Here is a 23,260-nt window from a genome sequence, read left to right as displayed (position 1 = left end):
AATCACGCAGTTTACAATCGCCAGGAGGAGGAGGCATAAACGATGAAAACGACTCGAATGTCAAAAGGTGAGGTTTCATACGACTCGTTCCACATAGCTGAAAGAGAGTTTCTCAAAACGAATGCAACGACAAGGTTACAGATCCCAATCCGTATCATATGAAACAGTTGCTAACATTAATCTTGGACATTAGCAAAACATTCAAGAATGGGATGAAGATAGTGACATTGCAAATTAGAGGTGGTTGGCAAAATGTCTTCACACTTTTTAACATGAGGATGGCGTGATAGCGAAAGGAAATTGAAAGCATAGGCAAGTCAATAACCTTCATACTTTAACCTTGACATGATCGTATGAATACGATTACCTTGCCATCCTGTGCTTTGTTCTCCACCCAAAGTTCTTCTGGAACTGGGCCAGAGACTGATGCTGGGCCAGATAAAGCAGAACTCGTAGTTGAAACGTGAGAAACAGCAATATGTGTCTGTGATACGACTTGTGATGATGGTTGGGATGGTACTGTTGCTGGGGTCTGAGTAGTCAGGTGTTTCAGGGAAGGTTGGGATGGGTGCTGCACGGTAGGCTGGGATGGGTGCTTCACGGAGGGCTGGGATGGGTGTTGGACTGAGGACTGCTGCACAGAGGGCTGCGAGGCGGGCTGCGTGGAGGGCTGCGAGGAGGGCTGCGAGGAGGGCTGCGAGGAGGGCTGCGAGGGGGGCTGCAAGGAGGGCTGCAAGGAGGGCTGCAAGGAGGGCTGCAAGGAGGCCTGCAAGGAGGGCTGCGTTGGCTGCTGTACGGCGGGCTGCGAGGGTTGTTTAACGGAGGGCTGCGATGGTCGCTGAACAGAGGGCTGTGACGGGTGCTGCTTAGAGGGCTGCGACGGGTGCTGCTTAGAGGGCTGCGACGGGTGCTGCTTCGAGGGCTGTGACGGGTGCTGCACAGAAGGTTGTGACAGGTGCTGCACAGAAGGTTGTGCCAGGTGCGACATGGAGGGCTGAGATGGGTGTGGTACGGAGGGCTGAGACTGGTGTGGTACGGAGGGCTGAGGCTGGTGTGGTACGGAGGGCTGAGGCTGGTGTGGTACGGAGGGCTGAGACTGGTGTGGTACGGAGGGCTGAGACTGGTGCGTTACGGAGGGCTGAGACTGATGTGGTACGGAGGGCTGAGACTGGTGTGGTGCGGAGGGCTGAGACTGGTGTGGTACGGAGGGCTGAGACTGGTGTGGTACGGAGGGCTGAGACTGGTGCGGTACGGAGGGCTGAGAATGGTGCGACACGGACGGCTGAGACGCAAGTGGCACGGAGGGCTGAGAATGAGATGGGTGCGGCATGGAGGACTGCGATGGGTGCGGCACAGAGGGCTGAGACGGGTGCGGCACCGAGGGCTGAGATGGGTGCGGTACGGAGGGCTGAGACGGGTGCGGCACGGAGCGCTGAGACGGGTGTGGCACGGAGCGCTGAGACGGGTGTGGCACGGAGCGCTGAGACGGGTGTGGCACGGAGGGCTGAGATTGATGTGGCACAGATGGCTGTGACGATTGTTGGACAGAAGGCTGTGACGATTTCTGACTGGAAGGCTGCGACGATGGCTGATGAACTGAAGGTTGCAATTGGTGAAGAACGGAAGGCTGCGATGGATGATGAACAGAAGGCTGCGATGGATGATGAACCGAAGGCTGTGATAAACGGTGTGAGGAAGATTGCAGTGATTGTTGTGCAGAAGAATGTGATGGGTGCTGTGGCAGGGTTTGGGATGGTTGCTGTGCCGGATTCTGAGATGAGTGCTGTGGTGGGCTCTGGGATGGATGCTGCGGCGAGGCCTGGGATGGGAGTTGCACCGGGGTCTGTGACGAGAGCTCTGGAGGTGGCTGGGACGTATACTGTGGGGAGGATTGGGAAGGGTATTGAGGAGAAGGCAGTGACAGATGCGGTGGGGGAGGTCGGGAAGGGTGCTGTGGTGGCGGGTGAGACGGGTGCTGTGGTGGCGGGTGAGGCAGGTGCTGAGGGGGCAGGTGAGACGGGTGCGGTAGGGGCGGCTGAGACGGGTGCGGTAGGGGCGGCTGAGACGGGTGCGGTAGGGGCGGCTGAGACGGGTGCGGTAGGGGCGGCTGAGACGGGTGCGGTAGGGGCGGCTGAGACGGGTGCGGTAGGGGCGGCTGAGACGGGTGCGGTAGGGGCGGCTGAGACGGGTGCGGTAGGGGCGGCTGAGACGGGTGCGGTAGGGGCGGCTGAGACGGGTGCGGTAGGGGCGGCTGAGACGGGTGCGGTAGGGGCGGCTGAGACGGGTGCGGTAGGGGCGGCTGAGACGGGTGCGGTAGGGGCGGCTGAGACGGGTGCGGTAGGGGCGGCTGAGACGGGTGCGGTAGGGGCGGGTGAGACGGGTGCTGTGGGGGCGGGTGAGACGGGTGCTGCGGGGGCGGGTGAGACGGATGCTGCGGGGGAGGGTGAGGTGGGTGCTGCAGGGGCAGGTGAGACGGGTGCTGCAGGGGAAGGTGAGACGAGCGCTGCGGGGGTGGGTGTGACAGGTGCTGTGGGGGTGGGTGCGGGGGAGGCTGAGGGCCGTGTTGCGGGGGAGGCTGGGGGCCGTGTTGCGGGGGAGGCTGGGGGCCGTGTTGCGGGGGAGGCTGGGGGCCGTGTTGCGGGGGAGGCTGGGGGCCGTGTTGCGGGGGAGGCTGGGGGCCGTGTTGCGGGGGAGGCTGGGGGCCGTGTTGCGGGGGAGGCTGAGGGCCGTGTTGCGGGGGAGGCTTGAGAGGGGGCCGTGTTGCGGGGGAGGCTGAGGGCCGTGTTGCGGGGGAGGCTGAGGGCCGTGTTGCGGGGGAGGCTGAGGCCCGTGTTGCGGGGGAGGCTGAGGGCCGTGTTGCGGGGGAGGCTGAGGGCCGTGTTGCGGGGGAGGCTGAGGGCCATGTTGCGGGGGAGGCTGAGGGCCGTGTTGCGGGGGAGGCTGAGGGCCGTGTTGCGGGGGAGGCTGAGGGCCATGTGGGAGGGGAGGCTGCGGACAGTGTTGCGGCGGGGGCTGAGGACAGTGTTGCGGCGGGGGCTGAGGACAGTGTTGCGGCGGGGGCTGAGGACAGTGTTGCGGCGGGGGCTGAGGACAGTGTTGCGGCGGGGGCTGAGGACAGTGTTGCGGCGGGGGCTGAGGTCCGTGTTGCGGCGGGGGCTGAGGGCCGTGTTGCGGCGGGGGCTGAGGGCCGTGCTGCGGCGGGGGCTGAGGGCCGTGCTGCGGCGGGGGCTGAGGGCCGTGCTGCGGCGGGGGCTGAGGGCCGTGCTGCGGCGGGGGCTGAGGGCCGTGCTGCGGCGGGGGCTGAGGGCCGTGCTGCGGCGGGGGCTGAGGGCCATGCTGCGGCGGGGGCTGAGGGCCGTGCTGCGGCGGGAGCTGAGGGCCGTGCTGCGGCGGGAGCTGAGGGCCGTGCTGCGGCGGGAGCTGAGGGCCGTGCTGCGGCGGGGGCTGAGGGCCGTGCTGCGGCGGGGGCTGAGGGCCGTGCTGCGGCGGGGGCTGAGGGCCGTGCTGCGGCGGGGGCTGAGGGCCGTGCTGCGGCGGGGGCTGAGGGCCGTGCTGCGGCGGGGGCTGAGGGCCGTGCTGCGGCGGGGGCTGAGGGCCGTGCTGCGGCGGGGGCTGAGGGCCGTGCTGCGGCGGGGGCTGAGGGCCGTGCTGCGGCGGGGGCTGAGGGCCGTGCTGCGGCGGGGGCTGAGTGCTGTGTTGCTGGGGAGGATGAGGACCGAGTTGCGGGGGAGGCTGAGGGCTATGCTGCGGGTGAGGCTGAGAACCGTGTCGTGGGGGGGCCTGAGAAGAGTGTGGCGGTGGAGCCTGAGTCATGTGTTGTGGGGGAGGGTGAGACATGCGCTGCGGGGGAGGCTGAGATGAGTGTTGCGAGGGAGGTTGAGACAAATGTTGCGGGGGTGGCTGAGATGAATGTTGTGGTGGAGGCTGAGATGCGTGATGTGGGGGAGGCTTGGACATGTGCTGTGGGGGAGTCTGAGACATGTGCTGTGGTGGAGGCTGAGATGGATTCGGCGAGAGAGCATGAGACATGCGTTGCAAGAGGGGCTGAGACATGCGCTGTGGTGGCGGTTGAGATGGGTGCTGGGGGGGAACTTGTGACATATGCTGTGATGGTGGATGAGTTTGATGCTGTGACAGTGATTGAAACTGAAGCTGTGACATTGCTTGTGACTGTAGTTGTGACAAAGTCTGGGACTGAATCTGCGGCATTGGCTGGGACGGAAGCGGTGACATTGGCTGGGACTGAAGTTGTGACTGGAGCTGTGACATTGGCTGGGATTGAAGCTGCGGCATCGATTGGGATTGAAGCTGCGGCATCTGATGGGATTGAAGCTGCGGCATCGGCTGGGATTGAAGCAGCGGCATCGTCTGGGATTGATACTGTGACATTGGCTGAGATTTAAGCTGTGACATCTGTTGAGATTGAAGTTGCGACATCGGCTGTGACATCGGCTGGGTTTTTAGCTGTGACATCGGTGATGTTTGCAGCTGTGGCATCGTTTGGGAATGAAGCTGCAACATCGCCTGGGATTGAAGTTGTGACACTGGTTGAGAGGGAAGCTGCAACATTGGCTGAGACTGAAACTGTGGTATTGGCTGGGTCTGATTTTGAGATTGGATGTGTGACACTGTCAGCGATATGGGATGAGAAATGTCTACCGCCATCGGCTGAGACATTGTCACAGACATGGGCTGCGACACTGTCACAGACATGGGCCGAGACATTGTCACTGCCAGGGGCTGACACATTACCACTGACATGGGCTGAGACACTGCCACTGACATGGGTTGAGAAATTGGCACAGACAAGGGCTGAGACACTGACATTGGTAGAGATGTAGACTGCAAGAGAAGAGTCTGATTGCAAGATCCAGTTTGCGTTGGTGAAGACGAAGCTCGTCCTGTTATTGATGTAGAACCAGGTGGAAATATCAGTCCAGGAGGTGGCGGCATGCCAGGTCCTTGGTGTGCCACAAAAGGTCTCTAGAAAAAAAAAAAAAAAAGCACCATTTTGGGGATTTAGAATTGTTTAGCAAAATCTCATTAGTAACAGTAATTTGCCCAAATCATTGCACGTAAAATTAAAAAATTATAAACAAAATGTGAATTTTCTGCCAAATATCCTGAGAATTGTAAGAGGTTGCATTTCATCACACCTGCATCGGAGGACCATGTTGATGGGGAATTGCACCATGTGGGGAAGCCAAACAAGACTCAAACGGCGGTCGACCAAAGGGTGGTGGATTAGAATGCATGATGTTAAATGGGGGTGGAGGAATCTGCAGCAACGGGAGTGGGCCTCCTCTAGCATCACTGGCAGGCGAGTTTTGAATCACTCCTCCAAAATGAGGTGACTGCAGTAACTTTGGCACAGTGCTGTAGGAAGAAATCACATCAAATTCAACAATTTGCTGGGGAAGGCAGCAGAAAAGTTAAAGAGCACCCAGTGAGGAATAAAAGGCAAGATATACCGTCATTCCAATGGTTTTCATTTCAACGTCAACAAAAATGAAAAAGCAGACTATAGTTCTCCATCCAACATTAATATTAATTTAATCAATTCCACGTCTCTCCAATAAACCACTGCAAAGATAGAGCACAAAAGTCAACACAGCACACGTAAAGTTGGCGGGCTTTCATACACCATTCATATCTATGAGAATTTTCCTTCTTCAAAAGGCGTATGAGCCAAACACATTACTTATATTCCAAAGGCATCAGTAAACTCACCCACAGCTGGGAAAGTGTGCTATCCAGGCCATAAGCTACACGGAAAATGACTAATCCTCGTCAAGTTACACTGGTGGCAGACCATGCCTTCATCATTGGGGGAAAAGACAATTTGACCGAATAATACAAACCAAACTTGGTCTGATGTAACAAAATGTTTTCCACAACCTCAGAAACCCCAAGACCAAATCTCAATTTGGCACAGGCCACAGGAACACAGGCCCCACCATATCCCATGGAGTTGGGATACATCCTTCACAGTCTTCACATCGTTGTGCTTGCTGCTTCTTTGACGAGAGCAGGAAATGGCAGACACATAAAAGAAAGCAACTTGACATGGCGAAGAGGTTGACAAAGTTCTCAGTTTGGGCTGGCAAGAATATGCAAGGCAAGCTCGAAGGATCCACAAAAAATAAATAAATAACTAGAACAGCACTTGGTAGAGCACATACCTGTGCCAGGATGAACGGTTTAGGTTTGGTATCCCACTGATACGCCAAATATGCATCTGGACCTTAACCAAAATCTAATCGGCTTGATCTCGTCACCTAACCAACTTGTCCACAACGTTTCGTCTGAATCCATCCATAACTTTTTGTGATATCCTGCTATATATCATTTTTGGCCCCATTTCTCAATGGTAAAGAATCACTTTCAGAATTCTCGTATCCGGATCCGGTTCCAGATCTTTACCAAAATCAAATTGTTTCATCCTTGCCACACACCGAAGCAGTCACCGAAATTTTGTCCAAATTCATCCACAACGTTTTCAAATGTTCACAGCCAGACAAAAAGGCGAATACATAACCTTCGTCCACCGGTATTAAGAAAATTTGGAGTAAAACTGCAAAAGAAGATTTGTAGTCGTGTTGTGATGAAAAACTAGGGAGTACAAGACAAAACTAGCTTGGCACTGTTCGACGTCTCCCGAAATGCCACCGCCCACATTATTACAACATTATACAAGCTTGTACTAAGTTTGATTTAAAATCCCTTCAGGTGTTCTCAAGTGTCACATTTTACCTCACATGATCTCTGACCTTTGATGCCAAAATCTAATGAGTTCATCTTTTCATCATAATATATACTTATAGCAAGTTTGGTCAAAATCCCATCACTGGTTCACAAGTTAGCACGATAACAGAATTTTTACCAAACGGGACATTTGACCTCTTGACCCCAAAATCTAATCGGTTCATCTTTACATCATTATACATACCTGTACCAAGTTTGACTTGGATCCCTTCAGCAATTATCAAGTTATCGCGGTAACAAAAACCTATCACGGATGCTTGGACGGACAATCCAAAAGGATAATGCCTCCGCCGACGAACAAAACAAGTGGAAGTACAAGCACTCAAAAGAAAAGTGTGAGATAACAATGGAGCAGCTCCAAAAAAAGAACAAATATTAACTGCTTGCATTGTTGTTGTGAGAAATTGAATGCATGATGTTAAATGATCTGACACCGGCTGAGATGATCCAGCCTTGGTCCAGCTGGCTCGTTGACGATTCAAAAACCAACTTGGCTCACCCAAGACCTTCAGACACATGACTAAATCTGCGTAGTCAAGTAGACAATCTGCAGTCATTAGATGGTAAAGATGATTTCCTTTGAACAGCAGTACACATTTTCGTCGTTACAATCATCAACATTCTTCTTCCCAGCCTCTTTCCTTTTTTTGTCACCTTTGTTTCTTTTCTAAAAAGTAAAAAGTAAAGTAAAAAGTAAAGCAAAAAAGTAAAAAGTAAAAAGTCGTAAAAAGGCGACAAAAAGGGTTGGCGTCAGGAAGGGCATCCGGCCGTAAAACATTGCTTCAAAAAGGGGACCAAAAAAACAACAACAACCACGGTCCCCGAAAAAGGCCAACCCCCACAATGGCCTCTAAAGGTGGTTTTTTTTGTTTCTTTTCTCTACCAAGTATGTTTTTTTCACTTTATCAGTAGTTTATTTTACAACAATCAGGAGGGTGGTGTGGAGTTAAATGTAGATTTTTCCTTTCCTCCTTTACCTGTATTACGTAGAATATCTCGAAAAGATATCAAGAAAATAACAGGGTTCCAAACGAAGGTACATTTTGCATGTGGTTTCGAGGACTTCATTGTCTCGCAGTTTGGTTTCGAGGTTTCCATGGGTAAAACGTCATTGCATTTCTCACACAGGTGTGGGTTCGATTCCCAAGGGTTCCGAGCAAAAATTGCCCGCATCACACAAGTGCCACTCGTGGATCGTTTCTCAGTGGCGGGGGCAACCGAGAACCAGGTAGCCAAGGAAATGCTCATGGCTTGTAGTGAGCACCCTCGCTCGAGATACCATGCTAGTTATACAATACTAAGAGGTGCCATGTTTCTATCAAGAGTTAGTACCTCAAGCTACAGGGTAATTTTTATTTATTCGAGAACCTTAAATAATTCCCATAAACTAAAAATTACATCTCTTCGGAACCGAATATTTTGTGTAAATGTAGCTTAATGTTACAGCAGACAAAAGCAACCAAGGATGGCATGCTGAACAAATTATTAAATTCCTGCCCTAATCACCTCAAGCCAATCCTGGCCAGCCGGTTCGTGAAAGACAAGCAGGAATTAATTTTTGCCCCAACGACTCCACATAGTGGGAATACTAGAGGGGCCGTTAATGTCGTAGTATAGTAGTATATTGCAGTAAATGAACCCGCTGCCAAGGCCTGGCCAAAGCAAATGGCAATCCCCTTTGCCTTGGGGAGGGGTATGACGTACGCAGGGAGCCCGATCCCTGCCCTGAACTACTGTGCCTGGAATACGACATTCAGATGTTCATCTTTTCACCAAAGCTGGGTCGGTTTGTGCCTTGTGCAGCTCAGACATGCACTTTGGATTGATATTAATGTTCCACGAAAAACACTTTTTAAACTACAATCAAAATCCCCCTATTATACGACCCTTCCCCTATTGGTACATCACTCAATTGTTCTTTTCATGGCCAACTATAAAGGAAAAATTTTACTGTTCTCAAACATAAATGTTAGTGTTAAAATAAATCATATATATATATATATACAGTATATATATATTTCTATAACTCCCAAAGCGAGGAAACACGAGGGTTCCTCAACTAGCCTAGCCAGGCCAGACCGTGGATTGGGCCTATTATGGCGCGCGTCGGACGATCAATGCCTTACAATCCCCAATGCCCAATCCCAAGCCTCTCACCCAGCCAGCAGATCTCCAACAACATTCCCTCGGACTGCAGCCTCTTCTCCGGAACCCGAAGAGGCGTTATCCGCCTGCGGGATCTGGGAAGCCACCGGGGACTGGCTGGCTGGCCTACCCGCCATGAGAACGCGATCGAACCTGACCGCAGTCTTCCGTCTCGCGACGGGGAATATTAAACCCGACCTTTTCGATCCTTGTTTGTATCACAACAAAACCAGTTGAGAGAATGGGAAAACCGTACGCGATGTAACTATGAAAGCAGATTACAACGCTAAAACGAAAGTAAAAAAAAAAAAACTGTAAGGCAAGAACACGATTCAACAGAATACTCTTCTTCTTTTGGTTCTTCTTCTTCTTCTTCTACACCTCACATTCTTCTTCTTCAAAATCTTTCCTTTGCATCAAAAGAAAGATAGATATTTTTTACATGCGTTGAACTCTATAAACATCACAAAAACCTAATTTGAATGAAACATTCCCATTTTAAATTAAAATAGCGCCAAAAGAATAAATGAAAAATTAAAGTTGAATGCCGGGACGTCAATACATCGCCCAATTGCCTAATCACTTCATTTAGTTTCATTCTTTTTTATTGTCGACGTGAAACATGGCAAATTTTCACCCATTAAAAATTCAAGCTGTTAATTGAATTTGGCACAAATGATAGTCGAAAACGGCAGGACAAAGTAAGTGGAGCACAAGGGTGAATGCATGAGAAACATGAAGTTGGTGCGATGGATCTTGTGAACCTTCAACGTACAGGCTACTGCACGTTTCTTATACATGTACAAAATAACGGAAGGTTTGTCCGTATCACACGCAGCGAAATCTTGAAGTCCATGCCGACTCTTCTTCTCTTTACTATTCCTTGTCACTTCCATCGAATCCCTCTCGATCGTTATCTCACCCTCCCCCCCCCCCCCCCCTCCCCTCCCCACCCCACCCTTCCCCACCCCATCGTATATTATCAGATCGTTACTTCCAATTTAAAAGTTTTCTTCACAAAAATATTAAACCCTGAATAAAAACGAGGAGGAAAAAAGGAGATCCGACATGCCAAGCTAGAAGATGCACCTTCCACAAGGTGTCTTGAAAACCTGGAGAGAAGATTGAGACCAAAGCTTGGAATTCGGTAAATACCAAAGGTGCTAGAATGTCATTTGAGAATCGAGAACCACCGAAGGTTGTGGACATGTGGTTGTTGTTGAGTGTTGACTTGTGTTTAGTTGTTGTGGTTTGTATCATTGCTGAGAATGTGTCTGTGCAGCTGATACAGTGCCCCCTGCTGGTTTGTATCATTGCTGAGAATGTGGATGTGCAGCTTATGCAGTGCCCCCTGCTGGTTTGTTTCATTGCTGAGAATGTGGATGTGCAGCTTATGCAGTGCCCCCTGCTGGTTTGTTTCATTGCTGAGAATGTGTCTGTGCAGCTGATGCAGTGCCCCCTGCTGGTTTGTATCATTGCTGAGAATGTGGCTGTGCAGCTGATGCAGTGCCCCCTGCTGGTTTGTATCATTGCTGAGAATGTGGATGTGCAGCTTATGCAGTGCCCCCTGCTGGTTTGTTTCATTGCTGAGAATGTGGCTGTGCAGCTGATGCAGTGCCACCTGCTGGTTTGTATCATTGCTGAGAATGTGGACGTGCAGCTGATGCAGTGCCCCCTGCTGGTTTGTTTCTTTGCTGAGAATGTGGATGTGCAGCTGATGCAGTGCCACCTGCTGGTTTGTATCATTGCTGAGAATGTGGATGTGCAGCTGATGCAGTGCCACCTGCTGGTTTGTATCATTGCTGAGAATGTGGACGTGCAGCTGATGCAGTGCCCCCTGCTGGTTTGTTTCTTTGCTGAGAATGTGGATGTGCAGCTGATGCAGTGCCACCTGCTGGTTTGTATCATTGCTGAGAATGTGGATGTGCAACTGATGCAGTGCCACCTGCTGGTTTGTATCATTGCTGAGAATGTGGACGTGCAGCTGATGCAGTGCCCCCTGCTGGTTTGTTTCTTTGCTGAGAATGTGGATGTGCAGCTGATGCAGTGCCACCTGCTGGTTTGTATCATTGCTGAGAATGTGGACGTGCAGCTGATGCAGTGCCCCCTGCTGGTTTGTTTCTTTGCTGAGAATGTGGATGTGCAGCTGATGCAGTGCCACCTGCTGGTTTGTATCATTGCTGAGAATGTGGCTGTGCAACTGATGCAGTGCCACCTGCTGGTTTGTATCATTGCTGAGAATGTGGAAGTGCAGCTGATGCAGTGCCCCCTGCGGGTTTGTTTCTTTGCTGAGAATGTGGATGTGCAGCTGATGCAGTGCCACCTGCTGGTTTGTATCATTGCTGAGAATGTGGATGTGCAGCTGATGCAGTGCCCCCTGCTGGTTTGTTTCATTGCTGAGAATGTGGATGTGCAGCTGATGCAGTGCCCCTGCTGGTTTGTTTCATTACTGAGAATGTGTCTGTGCAGCTGATGCAGTGCCCCCTGCTGGTTTGTATCATTGCTGAGAATGTGGCTGTGCAGCTGATGCAGTGCCACCTGCTGGTTTGTATCATTGCTGAGAATGTGGCTGTGCAGCCTATGCAGTGCCCCCTGCTGGTTTGTTTCATTGCTGAGAATGTGTCTGTGCAGCTGATGCAGTGCCCCCTGCTGGTTTGTATCATTGCTGAGAATGTGGATGTGCAGCTTATGCAGTGCCCCCTGCTGGTTTGTTTCATTGCTGAGAATGTGGCTGTGCAGCTGATGCAGTGCCACCTGCTGGTTTGTATCATTGCTGAGAATGTGGATGTGCAGCTGATGCAGTGCCCCCTGCGGGTTTGTTTCATTGTTGAGAATGTGGCTGTGCAACTGATGCAGTGCCACCTGCTGGTTTGTATCATTGCTGAGAATGTGGACGTGCAGCTGATGCAGTGCCCCCTGCTGGTTTGTTTCATTGCTGAGAATGTGGCTGTGCAGCTGATGCAGTGCCACCTGCTGGTTTGTTTCATTGCTGAGAATGTGTCTGTGCAGCTGATGCAGTGCCCCCTGCGGGTTTTTTCTTTGCTGAGAATGTGGATGTGCAGCTGATGCAGTGCCACCTGCTGGTTTGTATCATTGCTGAGAATGTGGATGTGCAGCTGATGCAGTGCCCCCTGCGGGTTTGTTTCATTGCTGAGAATGTGGATGTGCAGCTGATGCAGTGCCACCTGCTGGTTTGTATCATTGCTGAGAATGTGGATGTGCAGCTGATGCAGTGCCCCCTGCGGATTTGTTTCATTGCTGAGAATGTGGATGTGCAGCTGATGCAGTGCCACCTGCTGGTTTTTATCATTGCTGAGAATGTGGACGTGCAGCTGATGCAGTGCCACCTGCTGGTTTGTATCATTGCTGAGAATGTGGCTGTGCAGCTGATGCAGTGCCCCCTGCTGGTTTGTTTCATTGCTGAGAATGTGGCTGTGCAGCTGATGCAGTGCCACCTGCTGGTTTGTATCATTGCTGTGAATGTGGATGTGCAGCTGATGCAGTGTCCCCTGCTGGTTTGTATCATTGCTGAGAATGTGGATGTGCAGCTGATGCAGTGCCACCTGCTGGTTTGTATCATTGCTGAGAATGTGGCCGTGCAGCTGATGCAGTGCCCCCTGCTGGTTTGTATCATTACTGCGAGCGAGGCTGTGCAGCTGTGTTTGTGCTCCAATTTTTTGTTCAAATTTTTTGGAGATTAGCAAAACTATACATTTTTGGAATATTCAGAGCATGAGGAATCCAAAAATTAATGTTGGCATTTGCGTAGACACATTTGCGAAAATGACACTCAGGACAGTGATGAAAAAAAAAAAAAAACACCTTTAGAGGCCATTTTTCCCCGCAAGGCGGCGGTTGGCCTTTTTCGGGCAACGTGGTTGTATGTTGTTTTTGTTGGTCCCCTTTTTGAAGCAATGTTTTACGGGCGGATGCCCTTCCTGCCGCCAGCAATGTTTTGCAGTCGGATGCCCTTCCTGCCGCCAACCCTTTTTGTCGCCTTTTACGACAAGCAGGGCAATTACCAGTGAACTGGTACTCAATTTGCCGACCTCGGAAGGATGAACAGGCTGAGTCAACCCCCCTGGCGTTAATTCAGCGATCGACCGGGATTACGAACCCAGGATCCTAGGTTGTACCCTAAGCTGGCACTCTAGCCGCTAGCCCAACACCAGGGATTACTCAGAACAGTGATGAAGCTCTGTAAAAGCATATTCCTGAACGGTATCTACTAGTGACCTCGTAGATCCTGTGTATAGGACTTATAGTTCAATCTGATACTAACAAGGCTGCTTTCTTGCTTTATAAACCCATACCTATAACTTCAAAGGACTTGCCAACTTCATGTATTATGTAATACAGTTATATCACAAATATAAAAACAATGGTTTTCAATTACCTGTGTTCGTTGCTTTTCTATAATCCTGAGCACTATTTTGAGGCCTTTATTGGATTCCTTGACGCAGAAAACATAGGATTAGCATATTTCATTAAGTTTCGAGGTTGACTAGAAGCCGAGATAGCACAAAATATGTACGTATTTTATGGCGGCCATTTTGAAAATTCAAAATGGCGGCCATGCAGGTGTCTGTGCAAATGCCAACATTGATTTTCAGATTCTCCATGTTCTGATGATTCCAAAAATGTACAGGTTTGCTAATCTCCCAAAATTTTGAACGAAATTATATTTGTTAACATAGTGAACCTGACTATCTTCATCACTGTCCTGAGTGTCATTTTCGCAAATGTGTCTACGCAAATGCCAACATTAAGTTTTGGTTTCCTCATGCTCTGAACATTCCAAAAATGTATAGTTTTGCTAATCTACCAAAATTTTGAACGAAATTATATTTGTTAACATAGTGAACCTGACTACATTGATGAATCACCCCAAAGGCAGATCCGGGGTGCGCACATCCTCCCACCCCCATTTCCCGTTTTCGACGATAAATTCTTTGCAGTGATATTGTATGGAGACCAGTGGCAGATTAGAGTGGTCACACCATTCAACTTTCACTTCATGAGAAGTTCAAAATTTGCAGAGGAGAAGATGCCTCTTGTGAGTTTGTAAAACGACTGGAAAAAGACTGTATTCAATACTATCTAAAACGAGAACGCCACTCAATAGAGTGCATACTCCAGCCGTGGGTCAAGTTGGATAAATACGTTTTGTTTAACATCCCCTCTCCCCAAAACAATAAATGAAAAAGAAAGTAAGCCCTGACTGTCAGATAATTTATTTGGATATATCTCGGAATTAGAGGAGAAAAACATCATTTAAGAATAAGAATAAAAGCTTTAAAGCAGTAAAACAGAAAAAATATTTCCCAAAAAAATTCCTGGATCCGGAATAATATCCTGAGCTTCACCAAAAACTAATTAATTCTTCCTTATCCCAAGGGCAATCTTCCCACCAACTTTCATGCAAATCCGTTCAGAACTTTTCCAGATATCTTGTTCACAAACACACAGACACACACACGGACGGACACAATCGAATGCATTACTCCCTGGCGGGAGTAATAATGAGAAAAACCTATAAACCAATGTCCTCAACGAAAGAAGAGAAAAGGAAATTTAGGAAAAACAATATCTGTCATATTTGTGAGGAGGTAATTTGTGAAGGTCCAAAGGTAAGAGACCATTGTCATCTCACTGGTAAATATAGAGGTGCGGCTCATCAAAGTTGTAATCTCAATTTTAAACTTCCCTCTTTCATTCCAGTCTTTCTTCACAACAACACACACGATGACACACATCTATTTATAAAAGAATTGAGTAAAACCAGTGGAGACATTTCAGCCATTCCTAACACGAAACAGAAATACATCTCATTCACAAACAAGAGAAAAACTAGAACGGGCACTCGGTAGAGCGCATACCTTCGCCGCAGCTACTTTTGTTGCCAAAATAAAAGACTACAAGATCTGTGTAGCAAGATATTCCATTATGTATAATAATATATAATTTGTATAATATCATAATTGTATAATTGTATAATGTATAATATAATTTGTATAATACCATAATAAAGTATAATATCACAAGATTGGGCATTGAATTCTGAACATTTTGGCATTAGTTTCATACAAATTGGACACAAATTGACCGCGCTATGGTAAAAAGACGATTTTGACCTTTTCATGACCTTGACCTTGACCTTTGACCCGATCGATTCCAAAATCTAATCAAATGGTTCCCGGATAATAACCTATCATCCCACCAAATTTCATGCGAATCGGTTGAATACTTTTTGAGTTATGCGAATAACATACACACACACACAGACATACAAATAAATACACAGCGATCAAAACATAACCTTCCGCTTTTGCGAAGGTAATGACGACAGTGTGGTCACCAGCTGCGACGTGTAGAATCATGAGGATATCCGTTGCAATATGCGCTACCAAATTCGACCAGTCATTAAATTATACGCATGCACTGGCGTCTTTTTGTCTTTCAGTTAAATTTATTCTGGTTTCTTCAAAGAAATCGCCATTTTATCCCGCGATGTTCTTACCTCATACCAACTCATGTCTGAGTGTATGCGCATGCGCTATTCAATAATTACACCTAATTTGTGTCAAGTTCTGCGAAACGAGATTGATATGAAAACATTCTTGTTGTCTTTGTTGCTAAATTTATTCTGGTTTCTTCAAACAAATCGCGATTTTAGTCCGCGATGTTCTTACCTCATACCAACGCACATCCGAGTGTATGCGCACGTCCGAGTGTATGCGCACGTCCGAGTGTATGCGCATGCGCTATTCAAAAAGGCACCCTAACAACAAGAACAACAACGCGGTCCTCTCATAGAGCTGCTCGTCGCAGCTAAAAACAATTTACACATCTCCCACAATTCAAGTTTATGTCAAGTCCATTATCTGTCTTGGTATCAAACATAAAGAAATTTCCAATTCTCCAATCACATTTCTCAAATCAAGAAGAGATTGATCTCCTATCACAAAAGGGAATATATCCTTATGATGACATGAACTCATTGGAGAGGTTTAAAGAAACACAACTGCCCCCAAAAGAAAGTTTATACAATGAATTAAATAAAAGTCAAATAACTGATGAAGATTATGCACAAGCACAAAATGTTTGGAAGAAGTTTCACATAAAGAACCTTGGGGAATATCACGATTTGTATCTTAAAACTGATGTTCTTTTATTGGCTGATGTATTTGAGACTTTCAGAACAGTCTGTCGTAATAAAAATTCCTATGAATTAAGCCCCTGTCACACCTTGGCGATTTAGCCAGCGAATGCCGACGTATCAAAATTTATCTAAAACGCTGGCGTTCGCTGAACTATCGATGTTTTTTTTCAATTTTGGGCGTATAATAGCGTATTCATAACGAGTTGGACGTATGCATAACGTATTAGTAAAGTACACAGAACGTTTCGATAACTTATAGATAACTTATACCAACGAATGCTTAGCGTGTTGTCGGCGTTCACAACTTATGCCCAACGATAGTCTAACTTATGCATAGCGCGCGGCAGCGTATCGCCGACGATCACGTGGCGTAGCCTATTAAAAGGCTGCCGCTCGACGATTCAAATCATAACCGCACGAGACATCGAAGTGTCAACATCACCGTCATGCCGAAGAAAACTTCGACTCTTCGAATTCGAATCACTGACTCCCTTTGGGTCCATATAAATATATATGTTTATTCATACACTTTGAAAAAGGTATAATAATATAATGTACAGTCAATACAAACGTATTACAAAGTAACAAGAACATTTTTTATTTGTTGAATTGTACATGTATATTGAAAAGTGCATAATTGAAAAAAAGCTTTTTATACGATGTTCATTTCAAGAGGAATCTTACTGTCTCTGAGGTCCTTTATTGCCTGAACAATGCAGTAATACAAATATCTAAATCATCCTATCTTGCCACGGAACTGCGCCAGCTGGGGAGTTAACCCAGTGCTTGAGGAGATTCCTCTGTTTCTTTCCGTCCTTGGAGGCAGTGTTGGGGCCAGTTGCTGTCTGTGTATCCTCCAAGTGTTGTCCCTCTCGCCATGCTCCTGGAACAAGGTCGCGGTTCTCATTCTCTGCCCGGTCAAGCTGCTGGTTCTGTAGTCCTGGGTACCTGGAATTTGAATTTGATTTTATTTACTTATAAAGCGCACCTATAATAAAAACATATATTCTAATGCGCTGTACAATAAAAAGTAATATAATGATACATATAACATTTAAGGTAAATCATATAATGTTTAAAGCTTCGGCTAAAAGTTAAATTGCATTGTATACTGTTGAAGGAACTGCGCTCCAACGCGAGTCGAAAGAATTGACGCGACCAAAGACGGAATTCGTCCGAGTTGCTTTATTGAAACAAAACAGCTCAGGTATTCTGACAAGCCCGTTTATCGGGCAGCAATATATATTGTTGCGGATATGGGATTTGCATCCATCCATATCCGCTTGTAAATATTCCCCTATTTCCTCAATACTTCCCAACTATCCCCAATCCCCCATTCCCTAGTCCCATTTTCTGTAAACAACACACTGTAGACCCGACCTCCCCCTATTTCCCCCATTAAATGTCGTGCCCAGGTTCACCGCATCTCATGTAAGACAACTATAGGACATCTTGCTAGTTATTCTTAGTCTATGTCAGTTAAGGACTCGTTTCCATTAATTCTGACCCTTCGTTGCACCAGAATGTGATTGTATGGCACCGTTAGGAAGTTTAGGACCTCCCAATACCTCCCCGCATCTCTTCCTCACGGTTCAGCAACAACAACAACAACAACAGCAACGGCGGCGGCATGCACAGGGAGTGCGCGTCCTCACTCCGGCTTGGTTGGTAGGGGGTGTTGGGAGGGCATGAGGCCTTCCCAACGAGCCGCCATCGAACGTGCTCGACGGGGTTACCAAATAGGGGCTCCCTGTCAGCTCCTCGTCAAGGGCGGAGCCCGGTAACCCCCGCACCCAATGGAAGTGGCGGACCGGCCCCAGGGGGGCGGAGCCAACCAGCCGAGGGCGTGTCACTCCCCGCTGAGCATGCGCAGGAAGAGGGAGGTGACGTCAGATGCGCGCTGAGCTTGGAGCAAGCAAGACGTACCCTCCGAGCGCTGTGAGGCCTCCCCGCATCTCTGGACTGGACCGTGCTTTATCCTGTCCCCGAGCCAAGGTGCACCTTGTGCTATCGACTACCTGTCCCTTCCTGCCATCAATCCCTGTGTAAGTCAGCCTTGTTCCGTTTGTCTGTGGTCTGTCTGGGTTAAGATAAGACGGTATTTAAGTGCCTATCTCTTCTGTGTCTTTACCTCACTACCGTGTAATCTACCCCCTTTTCTCCACCACTGTAATTATACCCTCCTCCGGAGGTCTTGAGAACTGTACCCTTGCGTCGTTTCATCTATCCCAGTCGTTGTGTCCTTTCCATCATTGATTTAGCATAGCGCGATTTGGTCAACGTCTGGGTGGAATCGGGGTCTAGTCGGGAAATAACTGTTCGGTCGCGGTCATACCAACCGCTCGGTCAAAAATAACATCCAAACCGCGTCCGTAACAATATACACATTTATGTCGGGAAGTTTGCCCGGCAAAAGCTATACCGGGCATGCCCGGGTGTCAAGGGCGAGCCTTGGAAAGGCGAGTCTGGACCTGCCCGGGCGTGTTTGGCTGCGGCCTGGCAAGTCGAGGCTGGGCGTGCCCGGGCGCTCTGGACGAGCCCTGGAAAGGCGATAGCGGGCATGCCCGGACGCTCTGGGCGAGCCCTGGAAAGGCGAGAGCGGGCATGCCCGGGAAAGACGAGACCGGGCGTGCCCGGGAGGTTCGGGCGTGCCCGGGAACAGTGAGTTCGGGCATGCCCGGGAGAGGCGCGTCTGGCCGTGTTCTGGCCGGTGCAAGGCGATTGTGTGCATCCAGCGGTAACCGCTACACACGCCCCTCCAGAATCGACCTGCACCGGCAGGGTCAATTTAAGGGGGGTCCGGATGACCCGGCCGAAGCGACCCCTGGAGGGTCGTGGGGAGGGTCCGATGTGGTGGTGGGTGGTCGAGCGGGGGGAACTGTGGACGGGGGGCGGCCTCGCCGTGGAGGAAGGGCCAACCGTGGTGGTCGGTCGACGTCCATGTGCGCCGGTTTGAGGCGGTCCACAGAAATCCGGTCCGGCCGGCCGCCGAAGTCGACGATGAAAGACTTGTCGCCCCGTCGCAGGACCCGGAAGGGCCCGTCGTACGGCGGCCGGAGTGGCCCCCGGTGCGCGTCATGACGCACAAAGACGTACTCCGCTGTGCGAAGCGCCGGGGGGACGTAGGACTGGGGGCCACCGTGGCGGGACGTCGGCACGGGGGCAAATCGTCGGGCGGCCTCCTGGAGGTCCGAGCGCTGGCGAGCGGCGGACCAGGGACTGGTAGCGTCGGGCACGAATTCGCCCGGGACGCGAAGCGGCTGGCCGTAGACGAGCTCGGCGGCGGATGCCTGGAGGTCTTCCTTGGGGGCCGTGCGAAGGCCCAAAAGGACCCACGGCAGCCGGTCGGCCCAACCGTCGTCCTGAAGGCCGGCCATGAGTGCGGCCTTCATGGAGCGGTGAAACCGCTCGCACAACCCGTTGGCTTGGGGGTGGTAGGCCGTGGTGCGGTGCAGCGTGACCCCCAACGAACGGGCGACCGCGCCCCAAAGCTCAGACGTGAACTGTGGGCCGCGGTCGGACGAGATGTCTGCTGGTGCGCCAAAGCGCGCGACCCAGGTGGCGATGAACGCCTGCGCCACGTCGGCGGTGGTGGTGGAGGCGAGGGGCACGGCCTCCGGCCACCTGGTGGTCCTGTCCACCATGGTGAGCAGGTGGGTGAACCCCCGCGAGGGGGGCAGGGGACCCACCAGGTCCACGTGGACGTGGTCGAAACGCCGTTCAGGCACGGCGAAAGGTGCCAGCGGGGCCTGGGTGTGGCATTGGACCTTGACCCGCTGGCAGGCCGTGCAGGCGTTGGCCCAGTCGCGGATGTTTCGTCGAAGGCCGTGCCAGACGAAACGCGCCGACACCAGCTTCTGAGAAGCTTTCCGGCCCGGGTGAGAAAGGCCGTGGATGGAGGCGAAGATGCGGCGCTGCCAGGAAACGGGCACGATGGGGCGTGGCTGGCCCTGGGAGACGTCGCAGAGCAGGACGGTGCCCGCGAAGGGAATGTCGGCCAGGCGGAGGCCCGTGTCCGCCGCATGGAGTGCCTGCACCGAGGCGTCGGTGGTCTGGTCGGCCGCCATGAGCGCGAAGTCCACGCCGAGGTGGACCACGTTGGCGCTGGCCCGAGAAAGACAGTCGGCCACGGCGTTGTCTTTGCCGGCGACGTGCCGGATGTCCGTGGTGAACTCCGACACGGCGGAGAGGTGGCGCTGCTGGCGGGCCGACCACGGCTCCGTGACCTTAGCCATTGCGTAGACCAACGGCTTGTGGTCGACGAAAGCCGTGAACGGGCGGCCCTCCAGGAGGTGTCGGAAATGGCGAACGGCCAGGAATAGCCCGAGCAGCTCGCGGTCGAACGTGCTGTAGTTTAACTCGGTCGGCCGGAGTTGCCGGCTGAAAAAAGCAAGTGGCTGCCAAACCCCGTCCACCCATTGCTCATGGACGGCGCCCACCGCGTAGTTGGAGGCGTCCGTAGTGAGGGCGATGGGCGCGTTGAGCACCGGGTGAGCCAGCAGCGTTGCGTCGGCGAGGGCCCGTTTGGCGCTGGCGAAGGCCGCGTCCATGGCCACGGACCAAACAATGTCATGCTTGGCCGGCTTGCCCCGGAGGGCCTCGTAAAGGGGCCGCATGAGCTGAGCAGCGCGGGGCACGAATCGGTGATAAAAATTCACCATGCCGAGGAACTCTTGGAGGGCCTTGATGGAACGGGGACGCGGGAACGTGGTGATGGCCTCGACCTTGGTCGGCAGCAGCACGGCCCCGGTCTTGGTGATGCGGTGGCCCAAAAAGTCAACGGTCGTCGCGCCGAAGTGGCATTTGACCGGGTTGACAATTAAGCCGTGCTCGCTGAGGCGACCGAACAGTGTTCGGAGGTGGAGGAGGTGCTCGGCGCGGGACGTGCTGGCGACGAGGATATCGTCCAGATAGACAAAAAGAAACGGCAGATCGCGCAGCACGCCGTCCATCAAGCGCTGGAACGCCTGGGCCGCGTTCTTGAGGCCAAACGGCATCCGCAAAAATTCGAACAGGCCGAACGGCGTGATGACGGCCGTCTTCGAGACGTCGGCCGTCAGGACAGGTACCTGGTGGTAGCCCCGTATCAGGTCAATTTTCGAAAAGATGACCCATCCCGCCAAACGGGCGGAAAAGTCCTGAATATGCGGGATCGGGTACCTGTCGGGGGTGGTAGCGTCGTTGAGACGGCGGTAGTCGCCACACGGGAGCCATCCACCCCCTGGCTTTGGCACGATGTGCAGTGGCGAGGCCCACGCGCTATCGGAGCGCCGCACGATGCCGAGGTGCTCCAACGCGTCGAACTCGGCCTTCGCCACGGCGAGCTTGGCCGGGTCGAGGCGGCGGGCCCTGGCGTAGACCGGCGGGCCCGTAGTGGGTATGTGGTGCTCGATCCCGTGCCGCACCGCGACGGCCGAAAACGTCGGCCGCGTGAGGGCTGGGAATTCCGCGAGCAGGCGAGCGAACTCGTTCGCTGCCGGGAGGGCGCACGCCAGTTCGGTCGGCGCGGAGCTGCTCATCGTGCATGCCAGGGAACTGAAGGTCTCGGCGTTGACAAGGCGACGACGTTTTACGTCGACCAGCAGCCCATGCGCGCAGAGGAAGTCGGCGCCCAGCAAAGCCATGGGGACGCAGGCGGTCACAAAAGTCCATTGAAAACGCTGGCTGCCGAAGCAGAGGGTGACGACGCGTGGGCCGAAAGTGCGTATGGCCGAGCCATTAGCAGCGACCAAAGAGGGGCCGCAAACGGCGTCCTGCCTGTCCTGCTCGGAGGCGGGTATGATGCTCAGTTGGGCGCCGGTGTCACACAGGAAACGCCGCCCAGACGCTTTGTCCCGAATAAACAGCAAGTTGCCCGAGTGGCCGGCGCTCATGGCTGGGAATGAACGCCGGCCCGGCCGTTTCCCGACCTGCCGAAAGTGCACGGGGGCCGGCACGTCCGAGCCTTGTGTCCGAACCTGGCGTGGTAATAACACCACGCCCGGTCAGGTGGAGGCCCCGGCCGTCGTGTCGGAAGTGGGCGGTGCAGCGTGGCGGTCGCCAGTTGCACCGGCAGTTCGGCCTCCAACCGCGCAGGGCGCTCGGGTGTCGTGGGCGTCGCCTCGGACGGCGGCGGGCTCCAGGTAACCGCGCCGAAGTGCTGGCCTGCCGAGGAGATCTTATCGGCTTCCCTGGCGAGGGCGCGGGAATCCGTGATCAACGTGCCAGCCAGGGCGAGGCGTACCGGGTGAAGCAGCTGGCGAAGGAACAGCTCGCGGAACAGAAAATCCGGAGAGTGCTCACCGAGCAACGAGAGCATATAGTCCATGCGCTCGGACGGGCGCGTGTCGCCGAGCTCGGGCAGAGCGAGCAGGCGCCGTGCGCGTGCTGCCGGTGAGAGGGCGAAAGCATCGAGGAGGAGTGTCTTCAGCGCGTCGTATTTGTCAGCAGCCGGCGGGTGCTCGAGGAGGCTCAAGGCGCGGGCCGCGGTGGTGGAACCGAGCGCCGCCACAACATGGTGGAAGCGGGTGTCGTCCGCGGTGATGCCTCGCAGGGTGAACTGAGAGTCCGCCTGAGCGAACCAAACAGCCGCGTGAGCCTCCCAGAAGGTAGGCAGTTTAAGCGTCACTGCCGTATCCATGTCGGTAGGTCACCAATGAAGGAACTGCGCTCCAACGCGAGTCGAAAGAATTGACGCGACCAAAGACGGAATTCGTCCGAGTTGCTTTATTGAAACAAAACAGCTCAGGTATTCTGACAAGCCCGTTTATCGGGCAGCAATATATATACACATTTATGTCGGGAAGTTTGCCCGGCAAAAGCTATACCGGGCATGCCCGGGTGTCAAGGGCGAGCCTTGGAAAGGCGAGTCTGGACCTGCCCGGGCGTGTTTGGCTGCGGCCTGGCAAGTCGAGGCTGGGCATGCCCGGGCGCTCTGGACGAGCCCTGGAAAGGCGATAGCGGGCATGCCCGGACGCTCTGGGCGAGCCCTGGAAAGGCGATAGCGGGCATGCCCGGACGCTCTGGGCGAGCCCTGAAAAGGCGATAGCGGGCATGCCCGGACGCTCTGGGCGAGCCCTGGAAAGGCGAGAGCGGGCATGCCCGGGAAAGACGAGACCGGGCGTGCCCGAGAGGTTCGGGCGTGCCCGGGAACAGTGAGTTCGGGCATGCCCGGGAGAGGCGCGTCTGGCCGTGTTCTGGCCGGTGCAA

General features: G+C 52.3%; 2 protein-coding genes across 10 annotated transcripts in view; one reads left to right on the top strand and one right to left on the bottom strand.

The window, feature by feature from the left end:
* LOC137423444 (uncharacterized) overlaps nt 1-9,260 on the bottom strand; it is a 146,360-nt gene extending 137,100 nt beyond the window's left edge. The window contains 4 exon segments of the mRNA XM_078774192.1: nt 368-3,352; nt 3,355-4,983; nt 5,157-5,376; nt 8,923-9,260. Of these exon segments, the coding sequence (XP_078630318.1) occupies nt 368-3,352; nt 3,355-4,983; nt 5,157-5,376; nt 8,923-9,047 (4,959 nt within the window). The 5' untranslated portion in view covers nt 9,048-9,260.
* Nucleotides 1-23,260, top strand: part of LOC144891325 (transcription elongation regulator 1-like) — a 573,096-nt gene that overhangs the window by 239,585 nt on the left and 310,251 nt on the right. The gene's annotated exons all lie outside the window — the stretch shown is intronic.

This window comes from Myxine glutinosa, chromosome 3, assembly GCF_964187855.1.
Source record: "Myxine glutinosa chromosome 3, kmMyxGlut1.1, whole genome shotgun sequence".
Classification (NCBI taxonomy): domain Eukaryota; kingdom Metazoa; phylum Chordata; class Myxini; order Myxiniformes; family Myxinidae; genus Myxine; species Myxine glutinosa.
This window is presented reverse-complemented; position numbering and strand designations above follow the sequence as displayed.